The 16,550-nt window shown below is 43.9% G+C and overlaps 1 protein-coding gene across 1 annotated transcript in view; it reads right to left on the reverse strand.

Moving 5' to 3' along the window:
* The window catches only part of GRIN2A (glutamate ionotropic receptor NMDA type subunit 2A), a gene marked incomplete at both ends in the record, with an annotated part of 384,572 nt that overhangs the window by 20,706 nt on the left and 347,316 nt on the right, over window positions 1-16,550 (reverse strand). Inside the window, one exon of the mRNA XM_080908094.1 lies at window positions 13,647-13,834. Within this exon, the coding sequence (XP_080764220.1) occupies window positions 13,647-13,834 (188 nt within the window). The remainder of the gene's footprint in view (window positions 1-13,646; window positions 13,835-16,550) is intronic.

Below are 16,550 nucleotides of genomic sequence, written 5' to 3' on the forward strand. Positions count from 1 at the left end.
TGTCTCTAGTTAAAATTAGGAGGGAGATAAACAAGTCTAATTTTTATGGTACCAGCTGGTCACAGGCCAATGAAGAAGCCATTAAGGCCTTTATTGCTAATCTATGCTTAGAACTGACACAGTTTTTTTCTCAGAAAGTACTGTGTTTCTGAATAAAAACTTTACCCTGGGTACAGCTTTGGATCATAGGAAGGTCAAACTGACTCACTGGCTAAGACATTAAAATGATTTATTAATATTCTCCTTGGATAAATAGATAGGTAGGTAGGTAGGTAGATAGATAGATAGATAGGTAGATAGATAGATAGATAGATAGATAGATAGATAGATAGATAGATAGATAGATGGCCAAAGCTGCTGTCTATATGTGAGTTTGTGTGCGTGCACACATCATCAATATTGACCATGAAAAACAATGAGATCTATATGAGAGAGCTAGGCTCAGTCACACTACTGTCCATCAATAATGACCTTGGGTCACAATTTTTGGGTGGCTTCTAATGAAACCACACCCACACAAGTCAGAAATCTGAGCAGCCATGGCCTCTCTCAAAATCTGCTCTATACTCCAGTCAATGGTTTAGTCTCCACCTGAATGTGGAGCTTCAGCCATGCCTGTTATTTTTGATACCATTATTATAGCCAATCAAGGAAAGGAACGTTTTCAATAGCAGTCAAGATTCTCCCACCTATCCTGATGCTTTCTGAATGAGAAACACAGCAGTAAAGATGGCTGCCTCCGTCCACTCATGCTCTGTCCTCCCCCTCCTATGTTGTTTATTGTGGTTGCTATCACGCTTGGAGGTCCAATGATGTCATTGCTTATCCCTCACTGTTGACGAGATCTCAGCATAAGTCACCAAGGCTCCTTCAGAGTAGGAGGATGGAGAAAGCACAAGGTCAAGATCTGGCATCATGGATACCAGCTGAACAATCTGCTGCATTTGCCAATCAGAGAAGATGTCTTCCAATGTTAAAACTTGTTATTCCAAAAGGTGACTCTTCACTACAAGGCATCTGAGCCAGCACAGCGGAAAATATAAAACAATAACAACAACAAAAACAACAACAACAAAAACCCCCAAGAGAGCAGAACTTAGATAGTTGAATCTAAAACAGTCTATTTGGACATACAAACAGCCAAAGTCCATGCCACCCCCAGGGCTGAGGATTGAACTCGGGTCCTCATGCACGCTAGGTAGGCACTCAACGTCTAAACTATACCCATAGTCTCTTTCTGATGTGTACTTTGAGACAGTGTCTTAATAGGTCACCCAAGCTGACTTTGGGTATACTTTGCAATCTCAACAGGCCTTGAAATTCATGATGTCCTCTCCCAAGTAGCTGGGGTCACAGACCTACACCATCATGTCCGGCTCTAAAACGTCTTTATAAGTAATGGAATCAGAGCAGGAATGTTCAGCCGAGTTTCAAGGCTGCTGGTGTGCTTCACTGGATAAATAGCTAGAAGGGAGCGTGGATACGTGACTGGATGAGCAGTGTGTAAATACAAACGGAGTGTCCGCCAATGGCATTTAGTCCTTCCTAACTTGATTCGAAAGTTCATGATTCACACAGTCCAGCCAAAACTGTGATCCCAGCCTTTGAAGTCTCGATTCGATTAAAACACATTTATGGAGCGACAATAATTTTCTAGAATGCTGAGGATTATGCATTGCCGAGGATCTCTGCAGGGAACAAGCAATTGCTGCTACTGAAATGGGCCTTTTGAACCTGGAAGAGGCAGCTCTGCCTGCCTGTATCGGGGCCGAACATCTGACTTCTCTTAATTACATTCTGTCCTTGCTTTCATTCCTTCTCATCTCTTGCTTCTGGGGCCTGAGTTCTCCCAAAACTGCTAGGCTTGAATGGTCTTAAAAATTAGACTGGGTCTATTTTCAGGGTGTTAGGGTCTGAAGCAGAAAGAAACCTCCTCTATGATGAACAAACAGAATGGGAACATAGGTCTCTTCCTCATCGGCAACTTCCCTGCTGGTAAGTTAGACCCTCGAATGCCTGCCACTCCATCAGTGCAGGAAAAACGTGGACTGAGCCCGGGGTCTAGCAGCTCTGTATTCAAATTATTCTCGCAACCATCTTTAGGCAAAACAACCTGTCTTCTAAGACACACGTGGCCTATGGGGGTTGCAGCAGCTATAAACCACAAGACAGTTAAAGCTGAGACCCTGAGACGCTTTTGCAAAGGCTCCACCCTCAGATCTGCTGGTAGAGGCCGGACAGTTTGGAACTATTTGGTACTCCATTGTGAGGACTCAGCAGACTGGTGCATATAAGGCTTAGATGAATGCATGGTGCATAATGATCGCCATGGCTGTTCATTACTGTGAATCCACTGGATACTAAGGATCGTGTAACAGGTAAGCTCTTTTAGTGTGGAGAAGAGGCACTTGTATTTTCTGCACTTCCTTGCCCTCCAGTACTGACTCCATCCTTTTGCACCTCTCCTTAAATAGGCAGAGGCTATGGGTTGCTGTTGAGTCCTCTGAAGACATGGGGACCTGTGTCAGGAAGGACTACCAGCAGGGGAAGCCAGAGGGACACAGATCACATCTCACAGGCAAGAGTGAATCATCCCAGGGTTTGTGTAGTGAGCCAGGATGAGGTTGGTAATCCACACAGCTAATTGCTCATTTGGACAATGGCTGGGCTAAAAATTACATAAAGTAGCCACTCAGCAAACCTTCCTCCAGTCCCTCTTCCCCTGCAGCTCCCGCTCCATGCCCTGTCTTCTCCTTCTTTATCTGTTCCACCCCCCCACCTCTTCTGACCTCACATTCTCCCTCCCCTTTCCTTTTCTCCATCATGAACCAGTGCTCTCTCTCCTACCCACTTTTCTGCCCCTCCTTTCATTGAATATTTTATTTATCTGGAAACCCCCTATCCCATCCTCCCTACCCTGCTTCTATGAAGAAGCTCACCCACCCACCCACCCACCCCTGCCCCTCTGCCCGGGCATTTCCCTACACTGGGGCATCAAGCCTTCTCAGGACCAAGGACCTCTCCTCCCATTGATGTCTGAAAATGCCATCCTCTGCTACATATGTGGCTGGAGCCATGGGTCCCTTCATATGTTCTCTTTGGTTGATGATTTAGTTCCAGGGAGGTCTACTTGGTTGATATTGTTGTTCTTCCTATGGGTTGCAAACCCTGTCAGCTACTTCAGTCCTTTTTTTTTAACTCCTAATTAGCAACCCCCAAGCTCAGCCCAATGGTTGGGTGAGAGAATCTGCCTCTGTATTTGTCAGACTCTGGCAGAGCCTCTCAGGAGACAGCTGTATCAGTCTCCTGTCAGCAAACACTTCTCATAATCAGCAATAATATCTGGGTTTGGTATATGGGATGGATCCCCAGGTGGAGAAGTCTCTGGATGGCTTTTCCTTCAGTCTCTGCTCCATGCTTTGTCTTCATATTTCCTCCCTTGAGTATTTTGTTCCCCCTTCTAAGAAGGACTGAGCTTCCAGGTTTTGGTCTTCCTTCTTGTACTTCATGTCGTCTGTGAATTGTACCTTGGGTATTTGGAGCTTTGGGACTAATATCCACTTATCAGTGAGTACATACCCTGTGTGTTTTTTTCGTGACTGGGTTACCTCACTCAGGCTGATATTTTCTAATTTGTCCTCCTTCTGGCCTCCCCTTAACAGGGCTGGTTGTTTTATCGTTTCTGACCTTCTCAGCCCTTCATTTTCTGTGCTCTCTAGTAAGTCACTTTAGTATGGAGAAGAGGTTCTAGGATGCTCTGCACCACCTCACCCTCCAACCATTACTCCGTGCTTCCTTCGCACAGATCTCAAGTAGGCTGAGGCTCTAGAACACCCGGGCCAGGACTCATGAAACCTCATCTACAAAAGTCTAAAGAGTATGCCTGTCGGACCCAGACTGTCTATTGAAGCCACTCAGTTTTCTTCTTGTGGTGTGAGTAACGCTGCAGCTCATACCCAGCACACAGATGCGTGTGGCATCCAATAGATCTGCATCATCATAAAAGTGGTGGAACCTGGCCATGGACACTTCCTAACCTGATCAGAGCCCAGAAGAAGCACAAGTTCCAGAATTATGTTCCCGATTTCTGGTTGCAAAGATCAAATTCTCCCTGCCCCTCTCCTCTAGGCTCCTAATTAAGGAGATTGTGTGGGTCCTATGACCCAGAACCCAGCCTTGGTCTTGTAAATGTGGAAAGACACACAAGTTCTGACTTACATGACTGGCAGTTAAGTTAGATTTCAGATCCTTGTCCAGAATTAGAGAATTTGGAAAATAAGTCTTGGTTGATACAATATATGAGACGCATGCATATGTGCCTCCACACACACAGGAATTATGAAGGAAACATTTGTGCGTCTTTATTCTTAGAGACTGCAGGGATGAATTCAGCCGAGAACACAGTGGGAGTTCGACCCAGTTTAGCAGAAAGTCTGTCTGAACTGAAATTGCAGATATCACTCCCAGTTCTTGTTCTGATGATACCACTGCCAGTAAACAGAAGCATGCGTCAGAGAGGCAAAACCAGAAATGGAAGGTGGGGTATGGCAGTTCGGTCTCATGGACCTACTGTGCGACAGGGACTGAGGTGGGAGGTTGTAGGAGATTTGCATGGAGGAAGATGAATAGAATCGTTTTATAATAAAGAGGAAGACGGAGACAAGAAAAGGTAGGCACCTGTGTGTGCTTGAAGGACCAGTGTGGGTCTGCCTATTGTCCCTTTCATAACACCTTGCCTGCAAAGAGCCAGATGGGCCCTCTGTCTACATGTGTCCTCTGTCTGCTCACACTATGCGGTGGTGCAGGAAGGGCTGAGGAACAGCACACAACTTTCTACTGCTGGTTTTATGATTCTAACTGGGTTGCTGGCTGTCACAAACTGTGATGCCAAGCTTGCTCCTTACCCCTCGCTCACGTCACAGACATCAAGTTTTCCTCCAGAGTAACAAGACGAGGGGTCACTACGTGGCTTCTTTTCCCTGTGTTTTGTTTGGCCTGCAAGGCAGGACATTTCTCTCTTTAGTCTAAAATCTGCCACTCCATCACACAATGTCCCATAAAGTCACACCTTGCCTTTCATGACTTTAGGGCCCCAGGTATGACGACAATCAACTTCAGTTCTAAAAGCCAGGGAAAGCTTTGCCTTGCTAACTCTGTGCATCAAGAGAATTGCACTAAAAGGATAAAATAAGCCAGGGATATTTGACACTGTTTTGCACAGATTAAACAAAGGAAGAGTGCTCCTATCTTACAGTGAATGGAGGGTTCCAGAAGACTGTGACCTGGGCTATGGTCTATGACTACCTCCCATATCTTTCCCCATATCTGGCTGTGGTCTGAATAACAGATGCTCATAAGCTCGAGTGCTTGAAACTTGGTCCCTGGCTACTGGCCTCATGGTGGGCAGTTGTAGATCCTTTAGAAGGTGAGGCCTAAGTGGAGGGAGTAGGCTGGTTCATCATTTAACAATTTTAAAACAATTCGGATGTAAAGATAAGAAAGCTGGGACTCAGAGCCATTAGCTTGCTCACAGTTGCATGGTTCAGAGACTTTCATCCAAGCTCAGCATCTGCCTTCAGTTTTTTCTGCTTCCCAGGGGACTCAGATGAGAACAAACTGGCACCCAACCTCCTTCCATGGGGCTGCCTGTTACCAGGCTTCCCTACCCTGATGGATCATCTCTTCTCAAACCACAAGCCAAAATAAATCTTTCTTTTGTGACATAGTTTGTTGTGAGATATTGGTCATAAAACTATGAATAATATGGGCATCTTATGTTTTTTCCTTGATAAAAGAACATTGATCAGAGAAGATATCTGGTATCTGATATATACACATTTGCCATACTTCCTCACTGAATGGAGCTAAATCAATCACCTAATGTGCCGAGGTCATCTGTGGAAGAAAGAAATCATAAAAAACTTGGGCACAAATGTTGTGCACCCTCAAGGGAAACAGAATCAGATGTCTTCAGAGGGCCAGAGAACACAAAGAGGCCCTGGATAAGAACACATCAAGTATATACCAGGCATCAAGCAAGTTTTGCATGAATGTGTGAGTGTGAACATGTGTATGTGCATGAGTGTGTGTATGTGTGTGTATATGTGTGAGTGCATATACACATGTACTGGTGTAGGAGCATACATGCATGTGTGTGTATGTGTATGTATATGTATATGTATGAGTGCATGCACACATGTACTGGTGTAGGAGCATACATGCATGTGTGTGTATGTGTATGTATATGTATATGTATGAGTGCATGCACACATGTACTGGTGTAGGAGCATACATGCATGTGTGTGTATGAGTATGTGTATGTATATGTATGAGTGCATACACACATGTACTGGTGTAGGAGCAAACATGCATGTGTGTGTATGTGTATGTGTGTGTATATGTATGAGTGCATGCACACATGTACTGGTGTAGGAGCATACATGCATATGTATGTATGTGTGTGCATATGTGTGAGTGCATGCACACATGTACTGGTATAGGACTGGTGTAAGAGCATACATGCATGTGTGTGTACATGTGTGCATGCATGTGTGTACATGTCACAAGAGCCACTGATCTAGCCTCCACCATAACACTTGGGTTACAAGTTTAAGTGCAGCCTAACCAAGCCATTTATGTGGGTGCTGCATCTTAGCCCAGGGCCTCACATATGCACAGCAGGTGCTCCTACCACAGCCTCACCTCCCCAGCCCCTACTTCATAAAGTGTAGGCATTTATTGCTACAAATGTCCCCTCTAGACTGCTTTGGCTATCTCTGTGGATTCTGGTAAACGGTTTTTATTTGTCTTAAATAAAAGGGACTTAACAATTGCCTTTTAAAAACATTGCCGAGGACTCACTGACTGAATTAATTTATACTTGTTTTAACCTTTAACCTTTAAAGGACTCTGATTTAAAGATGAAAACATTGGAAATAAAAAAATGAATTTGCTCAAGTTCCAGGGCTAGTACATTATATAGAGCCTTCATCTCCTCTCTTTTGCTTTGTAAGCAAAGCACTGCCAAATCCCACAGGATGGTGTGAGCTTAGAGCTCAGCAAGTCAAAAGGAAAGGTATCTGCCTTTAAGGGAGTCTATAGGGAGTGGAAGGCTGAGGAGGGTCGGAAGGGGGTAAAGGGAACTCCATCCATCGAGGCAGCATCAAAGAGACTGTGCTTGCCTAAAATTCCAAATGACAACATTTCAGATGGGTCAGGAGTGGTGGGGTGTGGAGGCTACTCAGAGACTGCCTTAGCCCACATGCCCACGCCGTCTCAGCCAGCTAAAACAGCAGCCTGCAAAGACCTTGTGTGCGTTCCTCAGAGTGGAGGCATGTGTGGTCAGTACCAGCCACACTGCAGGGTGGCCAGTTCCACCCACGGAAATTAAGCGTGGAAGTTGTTTGGGGGCAGTGTGGAGGGTATTAGCAGCTCATCCGGTGGCCCACAGCAATTTATGAAAATCCTAATTAGCTACAGAAAGAACATCTCCAGTTACAGGAACACTGCGCTCCAGCTACAGCAGGGAGTCCCTTGCTGTCAAAAGCATCATCCCCATGTCCTTCAAAGGAAGAAACAAGGCTGTCCACCCTGAGCCACTCACAAGCAGGAAGGTCCTTCCAGTCAGAGAGGTCATTCCCTTCTGTGGTCACCTCACTTCAAGATTTGTGAGCATCTATGTGCTGGGTCAGTGTTCCCCAAAACTCTATGGCTGGATTGCAGTAGAGTTTCTTACTAATAGAGAATATAGCTGTGGTCCCTTCAATTCCTGTGCAAGATGGATGAACCTTTATAGCAATTACTACAAAGATGCCGAACAAAAGTCTGGGAGTTCAAAGCATCATCTAACTGGGAATTGAACTTAGGTCCTATGCAAGAGCAGCATTAGCCATCAATACCTGAGAGATGATTTAAAGTGCTGACTCTCAGGCCTTCTCAAGTGAAATCTTTGTTTTACAGGAGACTTAGGGATGATCCCTTTTCAATGGAGTTTGAGCCTCATTTTTTTTTATTGTACAAGGTCATAGACAAGATTCACTCCAGAGCCATCTATAGTCATTAGTTTACATATGATGCACTTGGCATGATGTTGGATCATTCCCTAAACCCTAGTTACTACATTCTTTTTCTCTACATTCTGAGCACCATTCGTTTTTAAATAATATATGTTCTCAGTCCCTCACTGCCCATCTTCTCCTTGGTTGTGCTGATACTAGAGCCCAGGGTCTTGTGCACCCCAGTCAGTGTGTTCCGGCTATGCCACACCCTAAGCCCTCTTTCTAACTGAGCCTCAGACATACCACATTTCTCAGCATCCTCTGCAGCGAGGTTACATGGCAGGTCAGACCACTCAAGGTCTTTTACTGCTCTTGATATTTGACCTCTATAATATTCCTCTGCCCCTCCAAATCCCAGAATTATGATGAAAATCACAAACCTCGTGCACTATATAAGCACTAGGAGGTCTCCCATTCACCTCTACTTTGGAGGTAAAACACCATTCTTCACGTACCTTGGCCGTCACGTGCCCTCCGTGAACCTCAACTATGTCATCTTTCAGGAATGTGCCGTATGCCACAGACACACACTAGATGCTGGGTCAGTACTGAGGTTCTATGAACTTTGGTCTCTACCCTTTTCCAAGATCTCACTGCTCCATGTTCCTTTATGAATTATTCTTTCCACACATTCTCATTAAAACCTACTGTTTCATAGGCATTAGATGACTCCTTATGCATCCACAATATCTAATAAAGTGCATGCATGTATAGTCTATTTTACAAAACACTAATAGATGGATTATTGTAGATATGTTTCTATTTTAAATTTACATATTTTAAATTTATACAGAGTTGGCCACCGGTGAGTGTCCTGAGGAACATAAGAAAAGACAATTTACACCCGAATCTTGGAGCAGCAGGGGTGCTCTCCCATAAGCATCCACCATTGGTACTGACAGGACCAGGGAAACTTGTGAGCTTTCTGACAGGAACTAAAGACCCTGCTGTTCCAAAGGGGACATGGAAAGACGAGAGAAGGAAAGCAATATCGTAAAAGAGTTTTGTGTATCTCTAGACACAAAGATGACTGTTCTCCTAGGGAGGTGACTGGTAGATTTTACATCATCCTCCTATAACCAAACACTTCATTCAGAGGTTATATTTACACAGCCCGTTAGGAAATTTTTTATACTTTTGACACTCATTAGACTTATAATCGTCCACTGGAGCTACTCTATAACAAGAGATAAACACTCCATTCTAAAGGATGAATAATAATTAGGTACTGCTTGGCACTGTGCTCTTTGCAGGTCTAATTTTAGAGCATAATTAATCCTGCTGAAACTGCATAAGATAAGTGAAATATTTATGCAGCTGTGCTAATTCATGTATTTACTCCTAAAGAGACATTCAGAATTGGACACGGCTTTCCGGGAAGATTATCTTAAGATGCCCCCTGGAGCAACATCATATTCTTTCCCGTGTCATTGCTTCCAGATGTCCTCTGAGGATGAAGCTGAAGGGACACATTCCCAGACTCCAGCAGTGTGGCTGGGAAAGCAAGAATCCAGGACATAAGATATCTATAAGCACCCAGTGCTCTGGATGTAAGAACCTGACATGCTCCAGAGATGGCCCCTGTTTAGCACTACAAGGTTGTTCCTGGGACACGACAACTGTTATGGCTAATGTATCACTGACTCAGCTTTATGACAATCATACATGGATGACAATGGTGAAGGAGGAAAAGGGGGATGTTGAGAAGGAGAAAGACGGTGATGTTAGTGATGGAGATGGTGATAAGGAAAGCCAACCGTCCCATGACGCTTGTGCTTCCAACTCCAATTTCTAGGGGCAGTGGTGATGGTGGTGACAATGGGAATGATGATGGAGGTGATGGTGATGGTGATGGTAATTATTTATATAGTGATGTTGTTGATGGTGGTACTGGTAGTGGTGATAAGGATGAAAGGTTTCGTGGTCACAGTGCTGGTGCTGATGCAATTAGAATTATGACAGCAATAGTGATGGTGATGATGCTGATTACGGATGGTGATGATGGTGCTATGTTGGTGGTGATGAAGATGGTAACAGGAGTAAAGGTAGTGACAAGGACACTGGTGGTTGGTGATGCTGATGGTACTTTTGTTGAAGGTGGTGATGATGACAGTGCTAAATAAATTCAGTGATGTTTGTGGCTGCAGTGATTACTAATGTTTGTGGCTGCAGCGATTACTATGAAGGTGGTACTGGTGGCAATTATTATTCTGATAGAGAAGAGAGAGGTGGCACCTTACATTCTGGAACCATCATTTCGCTGTAGGCCCTGTTCTAAGCTCTTCACATGTATCTTTCCGTTTCATTCTCCATTCTTACCATGAAAATACACCTGGACCTATATACAAGTGAGTAACCAAGACCAAGAGAGCAAGAGTGGTGGTGTCACAGAAGTGTTTGTAAGAAGAGCACACACAGAGTTAGCTCAGATGCACATCAAATCACTTCTTCATGGGGTGCCAATTCAAATCAAGTGTCCAATCAGCTGACATCTTAGAAAAAAAAAATGGGAGTTTTGCCTAACTGAATCCATTTTAGATAGAATTCCTGCAGTAGATACCTTTCGTTATGGGCAAGAGTGCCACAGCCTCCTGAATGTGGGTTTCCATCTTCGTAGAATAGGAGTGAGCAGGTGAATCTGAGAATGAACTAAAGAATATGTGGATTGCACCAGGCATGCTGATTGACATGCTCTGTTTGCTGAGAAAGTCAGTGGCTTCGTAACAGATGTTACATGAGAGGCGGTGGTGAGCAGGGTAGAGCTAACGCTTGTTCGTTCGACAGACACCTACCACATTTAAACACTTCCTGTCATGTGAAATGGACCCTGACACCAAGCACTCATTCCTAAGTGCATTTATGCACGCAACCACCAGCCATCAACTGCTCACTATGCCCGTGGCTCTCTGGGGTTCGTGCTGGAAGGGAAGACCCATTTGCTGACTAGGTCAGTCTGGAAAGAGAGATAAAAAACTGTCACCAAATTCCAGTGCTCATTTTCCTTGTCCCTTCTCCTCCCATAAAAGAACACAGGCTCAATATGTTGGGTTTGGGGTTTTCGTGTCTAACTTGTTTTGGAGAGGAGGGTATTAGAAGAAAGCAATGGAACCAAGCAGAAGTTTTACACATCCGTGTACAGCCAAGTGCTTCATTTGTGCATCCAAAAAGACCTTCTTCCAGCTGATTAGCAATGGGCTGCCTAAGACCTGTAGCCAGTGCACATGAGGTAGAGGTGGTACAGTTGACTCATTGACCTGTGGCAGGAATCATCTCTATCAAACTCATCCAGGCCTGAACCCAGGCTTGTCCACTCCATTTGTAATCTCATCAGAAGAGTAGAGGCACATTGCTGTGTGCCTATGGGATTTCCCAGCAACAGCTGACCAACATAGCCACAAATCACAGCTACACAGCACAGAACATGACCAGTGATCCGAGGAAGAAACAAACGCCCTATAGGGAATCCTGAGCCTCGCTGTCCTTATTTGAGAGATAAATATAGAACCCAGTTAGAATGTTTGATGGCACAATAAGTAGTAAGGATTTAATTCTATGAACTGACAGAGAAGGAATGTTTCGAACTACACTCAAATCTGCACTAACCTTCTATAACCTTTGCTCATTCCACTATTAGATTTGGCTACAGTGTTTGCTATATTTTAACCTCTAGTCATGCATAGATAGCATAGGTCAATCTGCAATGTTCCTGACAATAGCCTCGTGTATTTTGAGTGGGGCTTTTGTCCTGTGCCCTCCCGTTTGTATGTCACACTGAGCAATTCCTGATAACTAGCCTGGTCTCTATGCTGACACTCTACCTACTGCCTTTGTGTTAGTGCCCCATCCCCCATAGAAACTACTGCTCTCAAGGAAGGACTCTAGAAGGCATCTCATCACTCCACGGGATATAGTGAGATTATTGGCTACTTTGATTTGGATGTGAAATGGGTAAAATTCACACAATAGCTTCATGTATTTCAACCCTGGGTCTCCATCTGGTAGCACTGTTTGGGAAGGCTGTGGATCTTTTAGGAGGGGGAATGTCAGTGCATGAAATGAGTCAATAGAGGTTTTATAGTCAAGCCCAACTTGTGATTCCCTCTCTGCTTCCTATGTGTAGCTGCAATGTCTCATCCTAGCATGACGGGCCTTAAGCTTCTTATAGTCTGGTATTTCATCACAGCAGTGAGGAAAGTCACCATGATACCAGTTACAAAGTGGAGAAGGGCAGACGGGAGGAAAGATGGTACAATCTCGGGTTGCCCATTTGGCAGTGTGGATCACAACTGCCCCAGCTGGTTCCATTAGGTTGTAAATCCTGTGAGAGGAGGGACTGTAGCGAGTTTGTATGTTGGGCAGCAGAGGAGGGGAATGCATGTGGAAACCATGCATTCCTCCTTTCCTAGAGACTTCCTCTTATCTCCACAAGATATGAGGATCACCATGCTGGTGGAGCCTTATTTGCCCTCGATGCCAATGAGTACAGAAAAATCTTCCTTTAGTCCAAAACCCTTGAGGAATGCATCTATAATTTGGGGAACACACATTGGGACTTAGATTCCATGATGGTTCATTCTAACAGTTAATTTGACACAACCTAGAATCACCAATAAAGTGAGTTTTAACTAAAGAATTGTCTTGATCATGTACTATGGGTGTGCCTGTGTGGGGTTGCTGTAATTGTTAATTAAGAGAGGAAGATTCACCCATAATTTGAGTAGTACTATTTCATGAATACAGTCCTGGGCTGTGTAAAGGGGAGAAACCTTGCTGGAGTATAAGCAACCAGCAAGCCAGGATGGGCTATCCTCTCTTTGCTCCTGTATGATGGAGCTAGCTCCTTTAGCTACTGTTTGGTTCTCCCAATGATGAACTATAATGTGAACTTGTAAACCAAAGAAGCCTTTTCTCCTTTATTTTGGTCATGATGTTTAATCACAGAAACAGAAATGGAGCTAGAATACTACGGCTTTCATCTTAAATGCCCCCAAACCCAAAACTCTTATATTGAGTGTTTATATCCTGATGCAACTGTGTTCTGAGATAAGGATTCTGGGAGGTGTTTAGATCATGGGAGCTGTGATCTTAACAACAGCTTATCAACTCTTTTATGAATTCATAAGTCAGCAGGCTACTGGAAGATGATAGATATTTTAAGATGTGAGGCCTGCTGGAAGAAGTAGGTCACTGAAGATATATCCTTGAAGGCTACACATTGTCCTAACCCCATTGCCACATGTTAGTCATCACAGACTCAGCAGCTTCCCTCCACCATAAGCTTTCCTCACAGTGCACTGCTCCACCACAGGCCTGAAAGCAACTGGATTACAAAGAGAAACCACAAGACAGAACAACCTTTTTCTTCTTTAAGTTGCTTATCCTTGGTTTCTTTGTCATAGCGCTGAAAAGCTGACTCACACAACAGCTCAGTTATGTAACGCTACCTGCAAATGTTGTGAATGTAGCCTACCTTTGGGGTCACACAATTCTGCATTCGAAAGTACAAGAGGAACAGCCTGGATATTTTAAGGAATCTATTGACATCCTTCATTCCAAGCTTTGCCTTGTCAACTACAAGGTCTTACTTACCATCGCCAACAAACTGGAGCAGAGCAAGGTCAATTTGCCTCTTCCAGGGTGATCCCTTTTGCAGAGCAATTCCATAGCCCGTGGTAGCAAAGATGTACCCGCTCCCAATGGTCACCAATTTGCAGCCTTCATCCCTTCCGGCTTTGTAGTTCAAGACGGCTGCATCATAGATGAAAGCATCCAACTTCCTGAAATGACAAGACACCAGGGAGTCATGGGGTGGCCAGGTGCCATCTCAGGGCTCTGCTCTCCTGGCCAACCTCAGCACCCCACAGAGTGGAGATAGTGACTCATGGTTGCTCTAGCCCCTTGTCATAAAAGGATCTATTTTTAATGAGGAGATAAAAGCCAGAACCTTTCCTTTCCAACTTACAAGAGGCAGCTAAATTAAGACGCGAAGAATCCATATACCCAAGTGAGTAAACAGGCAGGTTTTTTGTTTGCTAAGTGTTTGTCCTTAACACCTCCCAGCAGTGGGGATGTGCTGGCCTGTTTAAAAGGCTTGCCTCAGAACACCACGAACCACTAACGGACAGTGGAATGAGGTAGTCAAATGCAGGCAGTAAAGAGGAATTAATCAGGAATAATGTCTTTTTTGTTTTAAAGGCTTACATAAATGCATTTGCTGTTTATGTTACAAAATCATTGCACAGTAACATTTTAAAACTCAAATGATGTAGAAAGGTATTAAAATATGATTAAAATTCAAAGTATGTAAGTGATTAAATAAGCGTTATAAATTCTATAGCCCATAATCTGTAACTATGATGTGACTTCTATGAGCATACTGAGGGATAGTCTTCTGAGGTTTGTATGCATACACACACACATGTACATACACACATATAAACAACTGGGGTTCAGAAAAGGTTTTATGTAAAAACAAAATGGATAATTTAGATTCTGTGAGCCATATATTCTTGAATGCAACTGTAACTTTGCTGGGGTGGTATGTTATAGATTAATTACCCCTTTTTCCATTAAAAAATAATGTTGAAGTCCCAACCCTCATTATGTGGTCTGTTTGGAAATAAAGCCATGGTGGATGTAATCAGTTAAAATGAAGTCATACTGGATAGGCTCTTACAACAATATGATTGATGCCTGTATCTAAAGGAAGCATGCACACGCACGCACGCACGTGGGAGATATGTGCTATGTGAAGAGTTGGACTAGTAGCTAAGAGCTTGTGAACAATGAGACCCCCTAAGAGAAACTATTCTTTCCCACTGTCAGCAGCAGCAAAGCCCTGCCAACACTCTGGTACCAGATTCTGAACCTCCTTAACTTTAGGGCAGCAAATTTCTGTTTCTCTCAGTGAGATTAAGATGTTTCATTGGCATATCCTTGAGAAACCACAGAGTTCCCTAAGAATCAGACACTAGAGCATGAATGAGCTCTGTTCTGTTCCAGTGAACACAAGGTATGGCTGCTCCTCCACTGTACTTTACCCACCTTTATTTCATCCTCCAAATGGCTCACACCAAATCACTTCATGGATTGCTTTCTTTTCTCATTCCACCCATATCATACGTATCTTCATTTCAAATAAAAATAGTGTTTTCTCTTTTTTTAATAAGCTGACTTTTATTGCAAAACTGCATCTAGGCTTTGAGGTGCTCTGAGAATTTTTGCATATGGGCACATCTTTGGAATTAATCACTTTAGCAGTCCTATGTAATCCCCCACACCCACCATTTCCCAATGGCAAGCATTATGGCTTTTTGTGAATGATGTGGCTGAACCCAGTCATTACCTAGAACCAAACTGATACCCCAGAAGGGCAGGGATGAATGCGTCCACTCCACAGGCACAAGAACTGCACCAGAGATCCTTCACCCTCCCACAGCTGCCGCCAGCCTCATTTCATTGCCTTTCTCTAATAAGGGGATAGAAAACACTGGCGCAAAGAAAAATAAAAGTGGTAGGAAAGGAGGTGGGATCTTTGTTCTGTCAGAGGCAGCTACTTGGGAACTTTCCTTGGGAGCACAACTGTTCCCTGTGGAGCACCTTGCAAGCTTTATGGGTGTGTTCATCCTTTGTATGCCCCGCCCCGGTTGTATTTTGGTTTTGTAACAATTACACATGAGGATAAACTAGAGGGCTTAGCTAACACATAGATAGACTCTGAAACTTTTATGCCAAACACTAGGTATTTATCTCCAACCAAGCTTAAAAGTGATCAGAGCACCCAAGCAGCAACAGCAGGAGGAGGAGGAGGAGGAAGCTAGGTGTGGCCAGTGGAAAATGCAAACCAGAACTGCCTAGTACAGAGTGCACAGTCTTTCTGGAAGGGCAGCTATGTGAGACAGTAGGGATGATAGTGAAAAGTTAGAAAAGATCTTAGGTCTCATGAGCACACAGCAATGGTGGCTTCTCATAAAACCCTTGCATAAGGCTGGCCTGTCAACATTTATCACAGAAGGATTGGTAGGGGAGTGAGATTTATATTCCTCAGTGGTATAGTCAATGGCAAGTTGTTCTTGGTCAAGTAAATGACCTCACCCCATGCTTATGGTAACAGCCTCTACCAACTACAGTGTGGGTCATAAGAAAGGACATAAAAATAGGAGGGGATTTGCTGGGAAGAAGAAGGCTTCAGTAGGCGAGGAAAGAGAGTAAGAGATGAGAATGGGGGGGGGGTAGACACTATTAAATTGAGTATAGTAAAAGAATATATGAAAAATAAAGGAAAAAAGAAAAGGTTTAGTGCCATCCATAGTATAGTGCCAGAGTGCTGGATTAGTAGATAGGACATATTTGAGACCTAGGCGGGGCTCGGATGAAGGCATAGCCTCAGGAAAGTCACTTCTTCCTTTTGGATGGCAGTCTCCTCAGCTGTGAGGTGAGAGGGTCATGATGTTCTACTGAGATTCTTTGACATTCTGGATTCTGTAAGCCAAG

The sequence above is a fragment of the Micromys minutus genome (assembly GCF_963924665.1).
Source record: "Micromys minutus genome assembly, chromosome: 31".
Lineage (NCBI taxonomy): Eukaryota > Metazoa > Chordata > Mammalia > Rodentia > Muridae > Micromys > Micromys minutus.